General features: G+C 32.8%; 1 protein-coding gene across 1 annotated transcript; it reads right to left on the bottom strand.

Annotated features, from left to right (window-relative positions):
* Nucleotides 1-990: 990 nt before the first annotated feature.
* Nucleotides 991-20,574, bottom strand: LOTGIDRAFT_207643 (hypothetical protein; the record flags this gene model as incomplete). Its single annotated transcript, XM_009048523.1, has 10 exons — nt 20,373-20,574; nt 15,575-15,623; nt 15,039-15,067; nt 13,894-13,978; nt 13,018-13,120; nt 12,367-12,406; nt 11,626-11,786; nt 10,483-10,509; nt 1,400-1,404; nt 991-1,054 (listed from the first exon to the last, which is right to left on the bottom strand). The coding sequence occupies exons 1-10, from the start codon at nt 20,401-20,403 to the stop codon at nt 991-993; spliced, it is 594 nt and encodes a 197-aa protein (XP_009046771.1). The 5' UTR covers nt 20,404-20,574.
* Nucleotides 20,575-22,305: the final 1,731 nt, after the last annotated feature.

The following is a 22,305-nucleotide window of genomic DNA, read 5'->3' as shown; positions in this document are numbered from 1 at the left end:
CTAAGTGGTCTGAGAACGGTTCTTTGGTTGTAGTGTAAATGAAATGCGTTCTAGGCGCGGTTATCTGTGGAACTCTTCTTGAAGAAGATAAAATTGTCGATTGTAGTCACCATGATGTAAAGAGTTCTCAGAACGCTCGACCGTTTACATTACACAAAATTCATCTGTTCCGTTCTGAGAACATATAAATTTGTAATGTAAAAGGGGTAAAAGAGTCCCATTGACTTATCACTATCACCATGACCAATTATATCATAGAAGAAAAATTTTCCAAGGTGATTTCTATATTCCATTATTATGTAACATCATCATTTATTATTTGATGTTTTCAATATTAGCAGCCACTCCACCAGCCAAGCGATGTCACATGATTTTAATACATAGGTATTATGTCGTGTAAATTGGAGCTTTGGGTATGTGGTGTTTTATTTTATTTACAAGAGATGAAAGGGTTAAATTCAATATTTACTCAAGTATAGCTCAAATAGAGATTATAAGATGTGAGATGAGAATAGGGTCTGTTCATTGATCAAGGGTTCATTGATCAAGGCACATATACCCTTCACAAAACAGTCAGTATAATAACTACAATTTTGCAAAAAAAAAATCAATAAAAAGTTTGTTCAAAGAATTTTTCAAGAAATTCATTTTTGCATGTTTGTTGTTCCAATGGGATAGAGATTTTCAATGAGGTTATGATAGCAAAACTGATTTTCGAACATTTTGATAAAAATGAAGCATTTTCGCATCATTGCAAGACAAAATATTCAAAAATATCTTTTGCTTTTAATTTTTGCCAAAAATCAGCATAATTTATTTTGAAAGAATCGTATTACTTTATTTTTTTTCTTTTACAAATACATGTAAGACTGCCAAAATATGCAAATTTCCCTTCCACCTGGATTTTTGTACCTATTAATGTCTGCCATCTCAAAATTAACATGGAATCTGATGTTAAAACAACAGAACAGGAAAACAAAAACAATGCACTTACCTACGTAGTGTACACTTCAAAAGAAATGATCTATGTTTGGTATCAAAGTCAGAAGAAAATCTCAGATTATCAGTTGCAGAAATAGATGGAATGTTTTCTCTACTAGTCTACCGCCAAGTACCGACGTCTGCCGACCAAAAACACGTCTGCTACAAGAACATCTCACTATTTCACCTGTCTAGTTTTTTTTCCTTTTCTCTTATTGCCTTTGTCTAAAAATATCATGTATATGTTAGAAGAATAGAATACTATATAGTTTTACTACCAATACTATTAAATTGGTACCATGTGTCTATATAGTATCATGATGATATGGTTAGATTGTAGGTACCTATACCTATCTACCGTATATCGGTAATACTTGTAATATTGTTTTAATCAAAACACATCTTCAGGTTGAATTACATGTACTTGAAGAATTTAGTAAATGTATATATATAAATGTGTTAATGAACTTTACTGAATGATCTTCTGAAGATACTAATTTTATCCTCTATTGCCTTTGCAACTCTCTCCTAATAAATGCTAACAAAGTTTCCCTGATTGCACACTGCATGAAATTTCTACATAAGCCAGATCAGAAAAAGAAAAGTAAGATGTAAGTCTCATTTTAATTTAACTTTTTTCCTCTATAGCCTTTGCAACTACGGTACTTCTCTCCTAATAAATACTGACAAAGTTTCCCTTATTGCACACTGCAAGGGAATTTCTACATAAGCCAAATAAGAAACAGAAAAGTAAGATGTAAGTCTCACTTTAATTTAACTTTATTCATATATTGCTGATGAAGATTTCTCAATGCCATGCAATCTGCAATGAGGGAAATATTTTTTTGGGCAGTGACATTAGCCCCTTTTCTGTTAGATATCCATCTTTGTACTGATCTTTATCAGTACACAGTGCCTTGATTATTAGACTTTAAATAAAGGTTTGATTAAATAGTGTTTCTCTCTATTTGATGACCTCTAATTCATCAGCTATACATCTTTAAGGGATGGGAGTGCTATTTTTTTGACCAATCATACCTTAGTCTCAGAGACAATTTTTTTTTAGCTAAGTCAATCATCTCACTGTTGAAATTTTAGCCTTCAAATGAATGTGTGTTCAGAATTATCTGTGTTTGAAAGTTACAAAATGAATTGTCTTGACATACTGACTGTATTGAAAAGTAAAATTCCTAGTTCAAGATAATTTTGAAGAAATTTTGGCGTTTTTCTTTCAATTCCAGTACACACAAATCAACCCCCCAAAATGGCACAACTGTCCCTTTAACAATGAAAATATTTTATTATTGTATAAATATGTATTATATATGTTCAGAAACAGGGCAATAAAAATATTCCCTTTTCATAGAAATACACAAAATAAATGCTGAGTTGAATATATAATGCTTATTAATATTTATATATATTTCGATGTTTCAATTCACATAAGTAATTTACGGTGCAGAGATCTGTATTATTTCTAATATATCATCATTTTGAAATTTACAGCAGTCAATTTCCAACCAAGATTTTGAAATTTTTTTGATCAAAATTGCTCAGATTTTTTTATATTTCTAAAAGACTGGACGATAGGTCAATTTCAAAGCATCTATCTTTCCATTTTCAGAAACTTTTTCCAGCTTTTGAGCTCATTTCTGCCAAGAAAACAGCAACTCAATTTCATATTCATAATATTTCCCCAAGGTCATTGATGTCCTCCACCAAATTCAAAAGAAATTAGAACTTAAATACAATACTGACATGGTGACATAAAAATAATCACCCCACCCCCTAAACAAAACAGAACTAGCCCTCTGGCCCTAAAAAGAATTAATATATAAAGCCATATAACAAAGCTCAGTTCATTTCAACGACAGCAAAAACTATCTTGCTATTCTTTATAATGAAATATATATGCACCAAGCCTTCATCAGATAACACATACATATGAATTTCAAATTCACAAATTGCACTTACCAGTAAAAATGTGAATCAGCAATTAATTAATTCCTAGTCAAAACAATTTCAACTAATTTTCACCCTGCAGTAGGATATAGAACAGTAAAATAAATGTTAAATCACACTAGCTTACATGTTGAAAATTAGTCCAAAACATCTAACCCTATAACAACCTCTGATAGCTATTTTGACAGTTGTCGGCTGGTGTAGAGACAGAAAATCTAGGTCTAGTTTTTTGTGAATTTTCCGCACTTCATTTTTTTTTTTTTAATCTCAGATCCCACAAAACCCAATATATATTTAGAGAGATGGATATTTTTGTAGTTTAGTCATACCATCATGATCTCCTTAGACCATTTATGCCACTACTAATGAAACTAATCTTTTGTCGGCCAATAAGGACTGAATGTGCAACCAAAAGTTCAAGGGTCACAGGGTCATGTGATACAAAACAAAAATAGCAGTAAATGCCCAATGTATCAGGGTTTGGCAGATCCAAAGTATGAAATAAGGTTAAAACCCCTGCATCTTCAGAGGTGCAGAAAATCTCCATAAAACATGGCCAATTTTTTCTGACCCTACTACCACCAACAACAATAGCTATCAGAGGCTGGAATAGAGACAGATGTTTCGGATTCATTGTACATGTGTATATTTTTAGTCTATTCACTATGAACATAATACTTTATCTACATACAATAAAGATGATAAGATGCAGTCAGAAAGATGAAAATCTTGGCTAAATGTCAATTTATTGTCTTTCAAATTCATTGTTTTTTTAACTTATATCTGACTATAGGATAGTTACAAAGAATCAAGATTGTTAAAGACAATACACAAAATCATAATGAAAATGTATGATGAAACACCAGTCCTCAAAATATCAATAGAGAGAAAGAAATTTGAATTTACCGGCTTCGATTTCTTTTTTCACTATTAGCACAGTTATATTATTTTTGTTCCAGGAAATTTTAAAGGCAAAATGCTTTAGAATCTCAAAAATTGATAGAAAACTTAAAGAAAATGGGTTCTTGAAGTGATCACAGACTAGTTTAAAACAAAAGTATATATGCTACATGGAAAGAGCGTTTGGTCCTTTGGATTGGACAATAAACCAAGGTCTGTGTGCTACAGGCTACAGGAAAAATTTCTCTGCTTCAACCTGCATGGCGCTGTCTGACTTCATTAGCCCACATGGTGCAGAAAAGTAGGACGTAAAACTCTTTTCATTTCATTTCATTTTTTCCTTGAATTGAATGGGAACCAACATCAGATGTTCATTCTTATAAGTGATACAGATAGCTGAGATTAAATTACATCAGTTTGTATAGAAATACACAGACAACTTCTGCTTGAACTTTTCTACAGAACAACCATAAACATTGAAACTTTTGACAGAAAGGTTTCTTTCAACATTATTTTGACAAAAAATTACTTGATAAAAGATAGGCTGAGACTAGCAGACAACCAGTAAACACAAACTATTTTTAGTTGCCAACTGATAGAATCACATGCAAGGAATGAGAACAATGGAACAACAATTTATTGGCTTAGAACCAATAGCACAAGTCAAAAACAGCAGTTTCAAGCCAAAAATATGTTTCACTGTTCAATGAATAAGATATTATCAAAGATTTGTATCAGGGAGGCAAAAAAATATACACAGGCATTTAGTATCTAAAGCCATTCAAATAAATCTTAAAGTTTTTAGAAAATTTAAATTTCAACGCATGAGCTTCAAATTCTTCTTGCAGCTCTACAATCTCCATTATTTGAGATCACACATAAAGGAAATTACTTATGAAAATCAAGTAAAGTTTCCAGTTTCCAGCAAATCAAACTAAGAGATGATCTATGTAAACATGTGCTTCTCATCCACAAGATACATGATTCACAAGTCCACTCCACCCAATCTCAGACCATATGTATTGTTACAGTTAGTTATTGGCTATCATATATACTCAGATGACAGCCATAGTAACATACACCAACCTGATAGGCCTACATGCACGTAGTCTTCATAGAACATAGCAAGTATATGACAGACAGGCAACGCAATGTGTAATAAGGGAAATTTTGCCAGGACAGCAGCATTAGCCTACTCTTTTTCGACTTCTGAATGTCAAAGGATCTTTAACATGTACAGTCTGTGGCAGGTATTGAACCCTGGAATTTCAGATTAGGAAGGAAGAGGCACCGGGGCTCCCATAACATAGAAACAATAGTAGACATGGCCAAACCTCTTGTCATTGATCTGTCCTTGAAAATCCATACCTATTTACAGTTGTGTTGACTGGAATAATGAGCAGAAATGGATTAGAAACTGTGACCATCATATGTTTGATGTAACCAAGCATGATGTCATGTTAAGAATACAATGCTCTAACCAACTGTGCTACAGACTGGCCCCCTAAGAGAGTTCATATTTTTTTTAGGCAGCATTTCTGTTTGTGGCAGAACAAGTATATCCTGAGGGCAGATATTATCATACCATTAATATTTTTACTGGGGTAAGGTAGGCTAATCGAGATAAAGCAATGCTTACTTACTTACCTTGTACACGTCATGGTGGTACCTTTAGATTTTGTAGCCTGGTTCCTCCCTGTCTGATGGGAAAAGCATCTTTCTGTACACCTTTTGTTTTGTCATCATCTCAAGGTCACAGATAAACTTTACACAAACAAGTCCTCTCTGAACTCTGGTCATCTCCTGTTCCATTAGATTGATAACTTGGACCAATTTCAATTTATCAACTGATTTTCTTTCATATGACGATGATTAACTGTCCCCATGATTTAGATCGGACCTCACATTAGTTAGATTCAAAATTATATGCGAGATCTGATTAAAGGGAGGTAACTACACTTAATTGATCTTGCAGCAAACTACAGAACACATTTGATGCTACTGTTAAGAAGATGTTAATTGAGTGCTCTTGAGATCCCCTCATGTTGGACATTCAATTGCTAAAGGGGAGACCTAAATTATGTGCAAGGGTTATGCATTAAACACACTCAATTCCCTTGACATAGGAGAATGCTGGAACATAGAACTTGATGGGAGATCAGAAAAGCCATGGATACAACTGTGACAGACCATGGAATCTACACTAATAGTTGGCTGAGCAAGACATTGGCAGTTACAATTCCTCTTCCTTTTCTGCACTCCACATTGCATCACTGCAGGTCGCCATTTTATTTGTCATGTGACGCTTTGGGCATCTGTGATTGGTTGAGTAATAGGAAAGTTCGCGATGAGACACACTTGCTGAACAAGTAGATGGTGAATGAGACTCGCCCGAGCAATTCGTCATGGAATTCGCCCAGTGTATCTTTAGCTTAAGGGCAGACATAAATTCTGTGCAAGGGTTTTGCATCATACACTCTCGATACCCTTGACGGATCATTTTGGGCACATTAAAATATCTGAACAAGAAATATTATAAAGACAACTATATATATTGTATCAAAAAAAATGGAATAATATAATTTATAATTCAAGATTTATTTACAATATTATTTCATTATATTTATATGGTTAGAGTCATTTGTAACAGGAACCAGACCTCCTAATATCCATTTTCATTAACTGCCATATTTCAAAATATTTAACCCTAACTGGAAGTTGCCTTCAGTAATACTGGTACCTTTTTATGGGTTAGCAAACTTTATAATAAAAATGTCAAAATCAGGGAAGAGCTAAAATATGCCAAGATGGCAGTCAAGATATGGCAATACACAAACTAACAGCAAACCTAATCTATAATATTTTTTAATGTGTATCAAAAGCTCTGTAAATAGTTTTTATTAGCACCATTCTGATGTCTATGATTCCTGCAACACTAGGAAACTTGACCAGCTCCTGGCGTTACAAAGGGATATCAGAATTGTACTAATGCAAGCTAAAAGTATCTTAGATACACTTGCAAAGGGAGACATACTCTTTTGAAAAAATCAGAATTTCAAATTTCAACAGGAAACACAGCTCGGAATTCACTCTTGAAGATGGATAATGAAAGGTCTGAATTCCAATAGAGTTAAATTGATATATGAATTAGTAAATACAATGTTATCTAGATTTAATATAGAGGAATTTGGATTAGAATATTTTAAATACAGAATAAGGTCACCATGACACTATGAGCGGATTCTACACCATTATAGATAGTAATATACATGTAGGCTACCATGAAACCAGTTTAAAGGGACCCGTCCAGATTGATCATTTATGATTATTAAAAAATGGCTTCTTATATCCAAGAATTTCATTTGAATAGATATGGGTACATTTTTAACATAAATTTGTAGAGTTCAGGCCATTTTTTTACCTTCTGGGTTAACTGGGGTTTTTTTTAACTGCATTTAATCAAATATGGTCACTAATCACTCTTCTTTTCTTAAATATTTCCATGAATTTTCACAAAAATGCTAAAATAGTCACAAAAAAAAAACCAGCTTGTAGGCTGTCTGCTTTAATTTCAATTAGTAAAGTGTAAATCATGGATTTGAATTAGGAATTATGTTCATGGGTATTTTGAGACGATATTCTGTTATTTATATAATTTCCTGATTAATCTTGTATATTTACATATTTATATTACAAAAGAACAATGAATATATTTGAAAAAGATAAAAAAGAAATTTATGGTTTAAATTCTTCCAAAAAATGCATTTTCAGTAAGACAAAATGTTTTTGTACATGAGAGGGCGCTAGATTGGTGACTTCATGTGCCTGAAAATGCAAGTGTAGACAGAAATCAAAATGGCAGAATGTGACATATCCAGTTCCATAGCTACAGATGGAACCTTTTAGAACACACCAATCAAGCAGAACCTTCCATACAAAGGAAAAGCAAAAGTGAAGCGTAATACAGAATTGTTTCCCTTCAACAACTGCCAAACTTGAGTTCATAAACAATACCAAATGATCATTTTTAATTTTCTTGTAGAACAATCTACATTGAAAGAAGCCCAAAGAAAATTCTCAGCATAAACTACATTAAATTTCTAAAATTTCAGTTGATGCAATAATGTAAATAATTTAGACTTTTGAGCATTGTTTTAAGTGCAATTTAACATTTGTACGGACATTCTGTATAAATACATAGGGCCTCATTTCCCAAAAAATCAACTGAATGCAAATATTTCCACTTATGTCAAAAGTTTGTTGGATTGTCGTCTGCTTGGCAATTAAGTTGCCACTCTTTTGAATCATCATCAAATTAAAGAAAAATCCGATGCCACAACCAATGCCTTTGAGAATCAACTCCCAGCTTTCAGTGAATTTATATTTTGTTGTTAGATTTGAGAGAAAACGAGGCCTTGAAAGCAAGAAATCATTACAGAAATGAAAAAAAAAAATTTTTTGCAAAAGGTTCAACTACATATTATATACATATATATAAAAAACAAAATTAATATGTTGTGTATTTCACAATTTTCTGTCTTAAGACCACACCAAATAATCTCCTTGTTTGATAACAGAGTCTACCAATATTAATAATAACTGGTTAACCTGGGCTATTTGACAAATTCACTATAATTTTCTATGCGCGATAGTAAAAGTAAAGCTGTCATAAAGCAAAGCAGACATATTACAGCATTAAATTTAATCCTTGCAATAACTCCAAATGAGTTGAAAAAGATTTCTTAGTGCAACATACGAAGAAAATTTCTTAAAATTGATCTACATGTAAAGGCGTTAGTTTTAGTTTTCTGAAAAAAGAACAAGAATATTATTTGGTGTGGTCTTGTGATGATCTTTAAACAAGAATATCATATGGATCTTATCACAGAAATTATTTCACAATTCAATTTCATCTAAAAATCTACAAAATGTATAAAATGTTACCATAACAACTAAATTGTGGCTATCAGAGACTTATCTTGGCCCCCTTTTTGTTCAAAAACTTAAAATCAATTCAAATTCAGGAGCCTTATTCTCTCAAACTTAACAAAAATAAAATCCAGATTTTCAGAAATACAGTAATCTGATTGGATAATAAAACTAAATCCAAAATTAATTTTAGTGATTGACCAATCAGATGACAGGAACACTAAATTCATATTATTTTAAGTTAAATTTTCAAGAATAAGGCAACGATTTTAAATTTTGACAACAGGGCACTGCTCAATAGCAATACTGCTGGGTTTCTTGCAATTAATTTTTTTGGATCATTATATTTGATCTTTTTTTTGAGATTAGTTCAGTGATCCACGATGTATTGTTAAGGGAAGAATACAAAAAATGAATCATTGAATCTTTGAAAAACATTTCCCTTTTTAGGAGGAACTAATTTTAAATTTTTTAACAATTAACTTACAAAATCCATTACCCAACACTTGCAACTACATTCAGACATGTAAATTTTGTAATATATCCTCTTAAATGCTATCTTTTCAAATTTCATTTTGAGCACAGATGGCGCTGCGCTAAAAAGATTACTGAAACAAATTTGGGTTAACAAATCTATTCACCCTTAAATGTACAAATGAACTCTTCCAATATACAAAACACCAAGCCAAAAGATAAGAAATATGCATGTGTGGATGAGTCCAATACACAATAAGGAGTAGAAAGCCAAACATGTACACTAATGATAGCCAATGATGTAAAAAACAGACATAGTAATGTTCCTTTACCAAAATGTAAAAAATATTACAAAGCTTACTTCCAACTTATATATATACAATACTAATTTTGAAGAACACATTTTTTAAACCAGTTCAGATAACCAAGAGAAAAATTTTGCTTTTTTCAAAGTCTTTGAAACCTTAAACTAGAAGGAATGCACATTTCTAAATGTTCTTATTTTGGGAAATACATCCTTTAATTACTATATCTTAAAGAATTCCTTTCAACAAATTTTAACTTATATTATAACAGTTACTGTTTCAATGAAAACAAAATTTTTTAACACAAAAAATTTGATAAAAATTATCGCAGAAATTTTTACTTGTTATCTGATTGGTCAATTGCCACTTAATTCAACTTTTTATTAACCAATCAGATTACTGTATTTCATAAAATGCAGAAATATTTCTAAATTTTTTGTGAAATAAATTCCAGAAAAATATATTTGGTGCTGAACAAACAAACGGAAATTCAAATTTTTGGGCAAGGGGTAGAGAATAGAATGCTATGGTCTAATTATAGTAACAGACACTTACATAAATTTATACTCCATTATATTAATAAATAAATAATGCTTACAAATTTTTCTTAAAAATATATAAAATATCTGAAAAGTTTAATTGAACAATAATTATTGAAAACAGCACAAGTACAGATTTAACATATTAAAAAGTTTACGAACAAGAAAAACAAAACTTGAAAAAAAAAGATCAAAAAAGTTTGCATAGTCTTTTTCTTTTTTTCTTATCTTTGCCCTTTTTTTCTTTCTGAAATAATAATCAATAGCGTCATTTAATTTGTTGTTTAGGAAAAGATACAAGATCAGATGAAACAAAAAATTTGAACATTGTTTTCCAATCTTCATCACAGAAGATTTTCATTGTGCTAATGGTGTGGGTACAAAAGCAGTACCTCTTGGTTGCTGATTTTTGTTGCCGACTCGAATATTGAGTAAAATCTCACAAGTGTGACATTTGTCACTTTTTGCTTTAGAGCATCATCATCCAATCAGAATATCTTTAGACAATTGCAATATGCGCATGTGATTATTGACTGAATGGAAATTTTTTGTCTTCTCATGTGCCTGAGTGAGGATAACGAACCTCATGACAAGATTAAGATGGCAACAAAAATCAGCAACCAAGATCATTCATGTGTCGCAGACAAAGCACCCTTCCCTAAGTCAAATATTCCGACTACATTTATGGCGGACTTTCTTAAAGCAGGAACAGAAACTACTTTTCAGAAAATGGAATATCAAGTGCAAGCAGACAAACATGTTCTTCTTATTGTCAATGGTTGTTCATGCACATTATGATGGCCTAGAGTTCAATTTGTTTCAACACCATGTCAAAAAGCTACCTCCATTTAATGCTTAGTGTCCCAATAGGTGTGGCCATAACGAACTTTAAGTAGATCTTAAGAGAAATTAAGTTGAATCTCAAGAAGAGGCCCCAACCTACTTAAAGTGATACTACGTCTTAGAATTAAAGTTTGGTCAAGAAATGGTCAATATGAGTATATATTCATCAGCTTACCTGGTGTCATAAATAACTTAACAGGGTCCTTATATCATCTGATAAATCCAAAAAACTTAGTAATTATCCATAAATATGCAATTAACTATTGAAAAACGCTTAACATCAACATTAAGCGTTTTTCAATAATTACTTGGTTTTATGAATTTTCCAATTTACAGATTTTACAGGGATTCTGTTGAAACTTTATGACACCAGGTAAGTTCACTGATGAATATATACTCATTGACCATTTCAGGAATGTTAATTTTATGTTCATTCTAAGTAGGTTGGGGCCTCTCCTTGAGATTCAACTCAATTTCTCAATGATTATATGGGACTATGAAAAACTATCCATGTGATCTACTGATCTACTTCATTTTGGCCACACCTATTGGGACATTGGGAGCATTAAATGGAGGTCCCCACTGATCTACTTGTGCCACTGTGAAAATTCCAACTCCGACTCCAACTAGATCATTGGCAAAAAATGTTACTCAGAAGGACTAAAGAATACAAGCTTGAAACAAATACTTACATATTGTCTAATTTCACGAACTAAAGTATAAAATGCATGGTCAACACCTTGTCGTGTTTTAGCTGATGTTTCAACATAAGGTATACCATAACTATCAGCTACTTGTTTAGCTTGTACAGGATCTACATTACGTGTTTGTAGATCTACTTTATTACCAACCACTGGAAAATGTAACGGAAAAACTTGTTGAAAAACTTGCTTCTAGTTTATGAAAACTTAGACCTATGATAATAACTACCAAAATACTTTTAGTTGGAAAAGCTCTGGCTCTATCTACAGAATCAAACAGATGATTTTGATGACATTAGCAGCTGGGAGAGGGTCAAGAGAAATGTCCTATTTTTGAGGAAGACTGCCCATTAGAGGTTGTTATTAATTATTATCAATTAAACTTTTAATTCATAACCAGTCTCTGCTCTTTGAATGAGTAATTGGATAATGTAGAAGCATTTTTTGCTTTTTAAGTTTAATTTCGATTCAGTTTCTGCCATTCGTTTTGTTTGGACTGTCTTCTGCAAATATGACACATTTCACTCTCTCACCCTAGACAACTAGCTGTCAAAATCATTTTCCTTTTAAGCTTAGGATAAGCTCATGGATTTATCTCTCACCCCCTCCCAGGCAACTATCCACTAACATCATCTTTCATTTAAGCTTAGGATAAGCTCTCGTCAAACAGATATCATATTACACTTTTAAAAGTCAAATATAAAGAGATTTTAGGTAGAAACAGATACTTACAGACCATAGGAACTTCATCTGCATCTTTCACTCTTTTTATCTAAAATACCAACAAATACAATAGACATTAATATAGAAAAACTATAGAAAACATAGAATTGCCCTTTTTTTAATTGATAAACTTGTTGGTACATGTAAGTAAGAAAACATAACAGATTGTAAGCTAAAGGGACAAGTTTGCAATTTTCCAGTGTTGATTTGGGTAGGTAATACGTAAATACTCCTTGGAATGTACAAATAATTCCTTCAAAAATATCTAACTAAAAATTTCTGTTTCTTTCTCTATATATGTCTTTCTATAAAAGACAGGATCTCAAGATTGCAAACATAGACACACATGGACTTGATAAAATACCCTTTGTGCACTCTATGACATTCACATTTTGCCTAAAGTTCATAATATAATAAATGACACCAAGTATGTCAAGTCTACAAGAATTTCATGTATGAAATTACTTTGATTAAATCAACTGAGGCAAAACCTAAGGTCTAATATCAAAGCTTGCTTAGGGCTCCACCACATACTGCCCTTCGCAATTAGTGACATAGTTTTATTGGAATTGCAACAGTCCCGTCTTTAGACCCTAACTGATGGGCTAAATTGAGTAGCAGAAAAAAGACGTGTAAATCAAATTATATTATAATACAGACCTGTTCTCTATATGTATTGATATCTTCAAATGATTTGGCCACATTGACAGCAAACACACATAAAAAACCTTCTCCTGTCCGCATATACTGGTCTCTCATAGCACTGAAATATTCAAAGTATTCATATCAATACACTTAACCTTATAGCAGAGTGGTGGCAGCCCCATTCCCCCGGAAACTTGGGGTACAAATAATGGGCAGACTTCAGAATTCAAAATGTGGCAACTCTGTCAAGGCACCATAGTTGCCAGCTTCTCATGGGACGTCTGAGAGGGTCCACTCAAGAAAATTTTCAAAATAATTGAATTGATTTGGGGAACACATATTTTTAAATTTTGTGAAAAAAAAAGTGTGGATTCTCTTGAGGATTCAATTTTCTGTATCTGGACTATAATAGAAACAATTTAATGAAATAACTTTTGTGAATTTTGTTATGTTTTATTAGGGGCGGTTTGCTCATCTCTGTTGGCTATCAGAGCTACTTTCGTTTTGTTAGTATCATGTGACCCTGTGACTCATGAACTTTTGGTTGCACACACAGTCTTTAATGGCTGGGGAGAGATTAGTTTTGTTCAAAGCTGTTCAAAGATAATTGAATAAAACAAAAATAACATCAGCTTGTTTCAAAACCAAAAGAAAATTTCACAAAAACTACAACAATTTGTACAATGGATAAGTTCGAAATTCAGAATAATTCAACCAAAAATAAACAACAGATTGCACCATGGCAACGATTAGGTTCAAAAGTGTACCTGTATTCTTCTTGACCTGCCGTATCTAGAATATCTAGCTGACATGTTTCTGCATCAATCACAACCTGTTTACGATATGAATCCTCTGCAAAAAAATAATTCCAGAAAATAAAGAAAATAGTACCTATACTCTTCTTGACCTGCTGTGTCTAGGATATCTAATAAACATGTTTCAGCATCTATAACAACTTGTTTTCGATAGGAATCCTCTGTAAAAAGTAACATGTTCAATGAGCACAAATCTGGCGTTGTTAATCATTCATATATATTTACATATCTATTGATACAAAAAACAAGCAAATGAAATGAAATGAATGGAGTTTTACGTCCTAATTTTCTGCACTATGGGGGCAACGCCATGCAGGGTGCAATGAAGGAAATTTGGCCAGGATAGCCGGATGAGGCAGATCTTTTTCGATTTCTAACTGTTAAGTAATCTTTTAATGTTTGATTGGCTGGCAGTATCATCCAACTGAAGAATACTGAAGAGGCCAGTCTTTAGACCCTAACTGAAGCGGCTGAATAAATATAAACGTTAATTAAAAATAAGAAAGTTTGATCTAACTTTAATTAGACTGCTGTTTGTGTCAATTTTCAGAATAATACAGATGTACACAAATATATTCTCATTTGAACCAAATCAAGAACCAATTAAAAGCCAAGTAGACTCTTCAAAATTGAAGTCAAATTAACAACCATAAAACTCTGAGTGCGTCATAAGCAATAAAGCAATTATCAAGTGTCTCATTAGCACTACCTGTATCACACTGATATTATTGTAATATAGAAATATTGAAGAGTGAAGACAGTGGCAGTGTGTTAATGTCAATCGACATGACGTCAATTTATTCTCCAAGGACAAACTTTGTGGTTTCACGCTAAAACGATTAAAATAAGTTTCAACAATAACTGTTTGTTTCTTGTTATCACGAAATTCCACATGGTATACTTCTCAAAATGTCAGTACTGTCATGATCTACTAGAAAGCAATCAACCGTATGAAGTATGCAATGAGGAATCATGGTATACATATAAAAATCTCATTAATGTCATGTCCTACTACAGGGAGTCAAACAAAAGCAGTGTGCAATGACGGAAATTTGGTCAGACAGCAGCATTTGTCTGTTATTTTTCACTTTCTCACTGTCAAAGGATCTGTGAAATGAATCAAAATTTGAGCCTCCAAGCTCCATCTAAAGATACTATCTCCATGTTAGTAAGAAAATAGAAAATAATTTGGCCTAAAATAACATGAATCTAAGTGCTTACCTATTGTAGGGTCATATTCTTCTACAAAACTGAAATAAATAAAAAATAAAATGAATTACTCTTCAAAATAGAAAACCATATTCAGTAACCAATAATATGGGTGGAAGGAGGGGGGTGCAAAAAAGGTACACAAATTTGTTAAACAAAGAATGGGGGTACAAATCATTTTCTAGGCGCCAAATACCCATCTTATACACTCACTGGCTCCCTAATTGCTTATAATCCAAATCAATGTTAAAGAGATTGTAAGGAGGTCTTCTAAATATTTATGTTTATCAGGGACAATGATAGCATCAATTTGCACCATTCCAATTGCCAATCAATCTGTAGCTATGAGCACCTCAGAACTATTTTGTGCAAAAAATGTAAAATATGTTGATCTAGCATATGCCACTGAATTTGAATTTCTTGTAAGGATATTTGAAGCTGTTTTGAGTTGAGTATATAAATATGAGAATTATTTAAAGCTGTGTGTAAAAGCCTAAGGTAATTAGACTTGTCAATCAATGATAAATAACTCAAATTTCAATACTTACTGATTTTGGATTAACTGAATGGTTAAGGCACTTTTACCTACACCACCAGCTGAAATATACAAAAAAATGCATTATAGAAAACATCCTGAAAAATTATAGTGATAAATGAAATGAAATGGAGAGTTATCTCCTACTTTTCTGCACCTGTTTGGGCTCATGAGAATGGGAAATGAAGGAAATTTTGCCAGAACAGCCACATTAGCCATTTTTTTTCTATCTTTCTATCCCGCTATCGAGGGATCTTTTATGTGCACACCCGGTAGCACACAGCCCAGATTATTGTGTAGAATGACTAGAAGCTTTTCCATATCAGACCCCAGCCTGCAAAGTTGGAAAAACATACAAAAGTAGACTGATAATCTTGCTTTCATTACTGCCTGTGAGAATGTCTATAAAAGCCTTACAGTGATAACAGTTAAAAATCATGCAGTACCGGTACATTTTTAATTTCTATTAAAATATAAAGAAAAACCCAGAAACGAAATGAAAGGCAATGAAGAAAATTTGCCAAGACAGCAGCATTAGCCAGCTCTTTTTTAATTTCCAACTGTCAAGGGATCTTAAACGTGTCAACCTGTAGCACACAGGGCCTCGGTTTATTGTCTCAACCTAACTTCAAAACGCTTTTTCCATGTTAGCCCCTCTTGACTACATCACTGACAGGGGGAAACCAGGTTGAAAAATAGAAAAACCCAGAGCAAGATTATAACATCAAAATACAGTAATCTGAAATTGAGCTCTTCTAGCTGTTAAACTGTTTAGATAACTCTATTTTGTAATGCATGTCCTAGATGATTACATGAATTTGCAAGATAACGCAAATTTCTGAAAATACAAAAAAATCTAAAAGATAGTGAAAGTAAATTGAACTGTTAACTGAACTCAATAATATGAAGAACATGTTATAAGACTAATTAAACTTGATGAACTTTTATTAATTAATTAAGTAGGTAAATATGATCTAATATACATATCTAACCTCTTCCTCAATAAACCTCATATCTCACATTTATCATCAAATTAGAGAAAATATCAGATAAAATTAGCCATTTCATGTTTCATACATTTAAAGTGGTAGTGTGCACCAATCTTAAAGGTGCATTTTGAAATATACTTTGAAAACCACTCTTCATGTAAAAAGGATTAAAGGGATTGTAAAGAGGTTTTATGTGTATCGGGGACACTGATAGCATCAAGTTGTACCCTACCAATTTTCATTCTGATGTCTGTGGTTCTTGCAATTCTACTAAAATTAACATGTTTTATGACTTCACTAGAGAGGAGCTACTAATGTATTAATATATATAGTGCTGTCAGAAAATGTGTTAGTTTTAATGGAATTACAAGAACCACAGAAGTCTGATTGAAAATTGAAATGTAGCAAATTGATGCTATCAGTGTCTCCAATACACATAAAAAGTTTACAAAACCTCTTGACAATATCAAAGAATTCATTCAAAACTAGGAGAGCAGATTAAGTCAATTTCTGTTTTATTGAAGCTGGTTCACACTCCCCATTTAAGTAGAATAAGAATAAATTTGGATACTGTATGGATTCACATCCATGTTCTTCTTGCAGTTTCTGTAGAAATCTTGGTTCATAATTATTATACTCACTATGTCAAAACTGTCTGATTTACATAAAATTTCGTACCAAATCATTTCTTCATGAAAAAAATATGTATCAAATTCTACACATCATGTGATTTTTGATAGTTAAAGGGACAGGTGTAATTACCAACCATACTTTTTGGAGCTAAATTTTAAGTTGCTAAAGTTACAATCATCTCTTTAATCAAAATATCAAATTTATAAGAAATGCAGAGATCCAACTTTAATTTGAATTGATATCTAAGATCTTATTCCAAAAACCACACTCTAGGTAGAATGAAATGTGGTGAAATATAATTATTATTCTCAGTCTATCATACTTCAATTTATTGACAACAAGTCTTGATAACATTCCATCTTATAATCAATATGATATGACTATATTTCATTTTACAGTCAACAAATTTTTAATTAAACAAGTAGAGCTGTTGCAATATAGTCATATATTTAACCAGGTGATAGACCAGTTTTCTATAACAATCATTAAAATATATGGCCTAGTTGACTAGTTGTTGTATTGTAATCTCTGAAATTACCATCCTGGCCTGTGGTGCTGCCAAATTTCTTCTCTCCTATCCCTGGAAATAGCGATGGCAGGCTTCCACTGGACCCTGTTTCTCAAAATGTTGAAGATTAATTAATTTTAATGTTATAAATTAACACTTTGATAACCTCAAAAATAACATTTCACCTGCGAGTTTTTGTGAAACAGGGCCACGATCTATGTTAAACACAAAAAAATCTGATGACCATGAAAAAGTAATCTCTCTTTTTGTTGATCTAGCTGAGAATGGGTATTCATACTACAGAAGAGATCAATGCCAAGAGACTTGACCTTGGAATTTGGAACAGATGGTAGAAAGACCGCAGTTGTTTTTCTTATGGTTCTTTCTTTCTTTTCTTCTGTTGTCAAGGCCTTGCAGTGTGCTATGAGATTAACTTTTGCCAGGACAGCAGCTTTAACCATTTTCAAATTATCAAAGTAAGGATCTTTTTTGTGCACAGTACTGTCAAATCTGACTTTGGTTCTATATCTCTCTGAGCTTGTAATCCCTATGCTTGACCCATTGGTTTGGTCATTATCTCATGACCTGCTATATCCTCAGTTTATTAGCTATATATATAAATTATGCAGCATTGATAGAATCTTCTATAAATTTGATAAGTATGGTCATTAATATTAATATTCAATATAGACCAAATTATGTCATTAATTGTTCATCATGATAGGTCAATACATTTATATATTTCAACATCCGCTGTTCACACAAATGAAGAAGATTCAAATGAAATGCATGCAGGGGTTAATGAAGACAGGCAATGCCATGCAGTGTGCAATGAGGGAAATTGTGCCAGGAGAGCGGCATAAGCCTTTTTCTATTTCCAACTGTCAAAAAAATTAAATGAATGGAGTTTTACGTCCTACTTTTTTGCATCCAACTGTCAAAGGATCTTTAACATGCACAGCCTTGTAGCACACAGGGCATAGAGGTTTTGAAGCCTTGGTATGTTTTTTAAGGATCATTAAAGCTTCTGATCTCCCTTTTGCTTCCCGTGTCTCTGTGATACCTTTCAAACCTTTTTGTTTTTTACAATAGTAACATAATTAAATGTTTGAAACCTAAAATTCTCCAACAATCAAAACTGGTGATAAATCTATCAAAGGTATGATTTGTCTGACAAAATTCTTACACCCTTGTTATATCAATCTGCTTATCAAGAATGAAAAAAAAACAACACCAAGAAAAATGGCTAGCACAGTAAAACCGGCAGTAGGCCTATATCTAGTTTTGGAATGGCCTAAACCCAAACAGACCATTTTGTTCTTGGCATCAACAGTCTGCGAGATATGGCCAGTTATATTAGTCACCAGAGAAAACACATTCTGGCCACAGGAGTTATTCTGCTATCAGAAATAGATATCTTGCCACAATATTACAAATGTCAAATGTGTAACAAAGCTCTATCATGTGGCCATTTTCATCATCAGCTTGAAGATATCAAAGGACATAATGAGGTATTTTGATTATGATTGTCCCTGGATTGTTTTAAATACGTGACATCCTGTGTCAATCCCTCCATAAATAACTCAGACCAAAAATCTAACATTAATATCAAGATTGATTTGTTATGTCTCTTATTGACTTCCCATTAAAAAAAAAACCAAAAATGTCTGCTTATCTGCACTTGATTGGGCTATTGAAGACTGTTAATGCCATGCTGATTGTGAAAAATTTATCACATTTGACAAACTGACCACAAGAGTGAAATCATGATCAGAGTGTCAACCAAACATTTGATGTTTCAAAAATATCAATCTTAACACTAAGATCATGATGTGAATTCTACAAGATCATGATTGGTTACTAAATGGAATACATGATCACGGTGTTAACCAAACATTTGATGTTTCAAAATTGTCAATCTTAACACCAAGATCATGATGTGAATTCTACAAGGTCATGATTGGTTACTAAATGGAATATATGATCATGGTGTTAACCAAACATTTGATGTTTCAAAATTGTCAATCTTAACCACAAGATCATGATATGAATTCTACAAGGTCATGATTGGTTACTAAATGGAATATATGATCATGGTGTTAACCAAACATTTAATGTTTCAAAATTGTCAATCTTAACAACAAGATCATGATATGAATTGTGCAAGGTCATGATTGGTTACTATATGGAATACATAATCATGGTGTTAACCAAACCAAGATATCAAAATCGTCAATCTTAGTCACAAAATCATGATATGGATTCTTCAAAGGAAGTATATTCAGTCAGCTAAAAATACGCATACTATCAATGATTGAGAGACTTTATTATGACAAGAAGTCGTTTTCAAGTTCAAATCTATAAACCATAGACATAAACTGAGTCACTGACTTATGAAGACAGTAAAGTCAACCACCTAAAAAATTATGAATTTCTCCATTCCAATGGCAATTGACTGCCAAGTGTCACAAATAGATCAATGACCTACAATTTGTAAGGAAGAAATACTCATGTACATGATGTTATCGATAATATTTCCCAAGCAACAAGTCCCCGTGAGCTTTAACATATCAGTAAGTCCAAGATGGTACACAAAGTGCAACATTGTTATGACAAAAAGTATAACCCATTTGGTATTATACCGTTATAGTATAAAAACAGTTGATTTGTAATGTACTAACCTCCTACCACGACCAATTTATACTCTGTCATTTGGCTCAAAACACAACAAAATAAAAAATCCTGTTCCGTCACACAGCTATCTTCCGGTCTCCTTCTAAACCTTTAAAACATACATACACAAAATATTTTGTCTATAATGATGTCATGAGTGTCAATAACGTTTGTGAAATGCTTGTCTGAGTGACCTCATTGCGCACGAAGCACACCCATGTCGGTACTATAGTATATCGTAACTGTTTCTGTCAATCGAAAGGAAAAAATGTCTCAGCTACTGAATGCATAAGTATGTTATCAAAAAGCCGTGCTCGCCATTGCCATATTCGAAAAATTTTCAGCATATTATACTATGAATGGACTTCGAGTACAAGACCTTAAACGAATTCATCGAAAATTGGACCAGGAATTTTACGAAAATGAATCTAAAAATAAAATTTGAAACCATTCGATCCTCAGCGTCGAGCACCTGCTGCTATTTTTATTATCCAATAGAAATGCAAGGGTTTAAAGTGTAAATAGAGCGTTATTTCAGTCCTATTATTAGTCTAATATAAAAACGGGCAATAGGTAAAATTTATATATTGATAAAAGAAATTCATGGCCCCTTAAATCATAACATATGTTCAATGGCTATTGAAAGCTATTACGCATTTATTACAATAAAATATGTGTGTTTGAATTGTGATATTATATATTGTGTTATGATTTAGCACATAAGCTACAGGTTGTGCGCAACAGATGGTCGATGTTGTTATACTTCGCACTCATGCATATTTCTCACTACTTGCGATATATCAAAATAAGTTGAAAAGTTTATTTTTGATATAAATAGGCCAATTTCGCATTAATGCGTGTTTACTCCCCTTACGGGCTTTGGAATGGCACAAGGTAGACCGAAAAAACGCCCAACACTAATTTACAGTTATCGTAAAGGTAATTTAATATTATGTAAGAAAAAACGTATCTTCGGAGGTATGGAAAATACCCACAAAACTGGGTCTACGTTTTCTGACTCTACTCTAGCCGATAACTGTCAAAATATCTACCAGAGGTCGGAATAGAGTCAGATGTTTCGGACTAGGTAAAAGGCTATTCATTATTTCAAAAAGTATATCAATACTCTTTCGCTATATCCAGCTATCTCCAACTTTCTCTATTTCTTCGATAGGCCTATCTGGGTTCTCACTTTCTCTTCTTCCCACGTATCTCATCGCTTGCTTTCTCCACATCTTCATATCTTATTTCTCGCTTTCTCTCCTTCTATCCTATGTTCATCTCTTCGCTTATCTGCTTGTTCGCCCATTCTCCACTTCCCATCTCTTTCCCCCTCAGCTTCTCATCTCTTGCTTTCTCGCCTTTCCCCCTCATTTCATTTCTTGCTTTCTCTCCTGTCCTCCACATTTCATCTCTTGCTTCATTTCCGTCCATCACATCTCAACTCTTGCTTTCTCTACATGTTCGATATTTCATTTATGTTTTTTTGCTCTATTTCCTTCAGATCCCATTTCTTGCTATCTCTCTCGTCGTTCACATCTCATCTCTTTGTTTTCTCTCCTTTCCTCCACATCTTACCTCTTTTTCTTTCCTCCTTCCGTCTAATCTCTTGATTTCTCCTATCTTTTCATCTCGGTTGCCTTTTACTTATTTTTTCAACATCTCACCTCTTAAAACTTTCAAAACTAGATTTATGTCGTTTTTCTGCCTTCAAAATCGTTTAACCCCATCTCATCGTTTCAATTTCCACACGCATATTATCAGCATATTCTTCACCCATTTTTATACTTTTTCTTATTCTTTCGGAATATTCAAATTCCTTAATATATCATGTGAGAAAACGAGTTTAATATTAAATCTGTAACTATATTTTTTTCCAGTACTGTTTGACAAGAGATTGTGTAAAATTTATGATGAAGGGAGGTAACGCTTTTTTATACG

The sequence above is a fragment of the Lottia gigantea genome, assembly GCF_000327385.1.
Source record: "Lottia gigantea unplaced genomic scaffold LOTGIsca_123, whole genome shotgun sequence".
Classification (NCBI taxonomy): domain Eukaryota; kingdom Metazoa; phylum Mollusca; class Gastropoda; family Lottiidae; genus Lottia; species Lottia gigantea.
The sequence above is the reverse complement of the archived record's forward strand: the minus strand, read 5'-3'. Positions and strand labels throughout refer to the sequence as shown.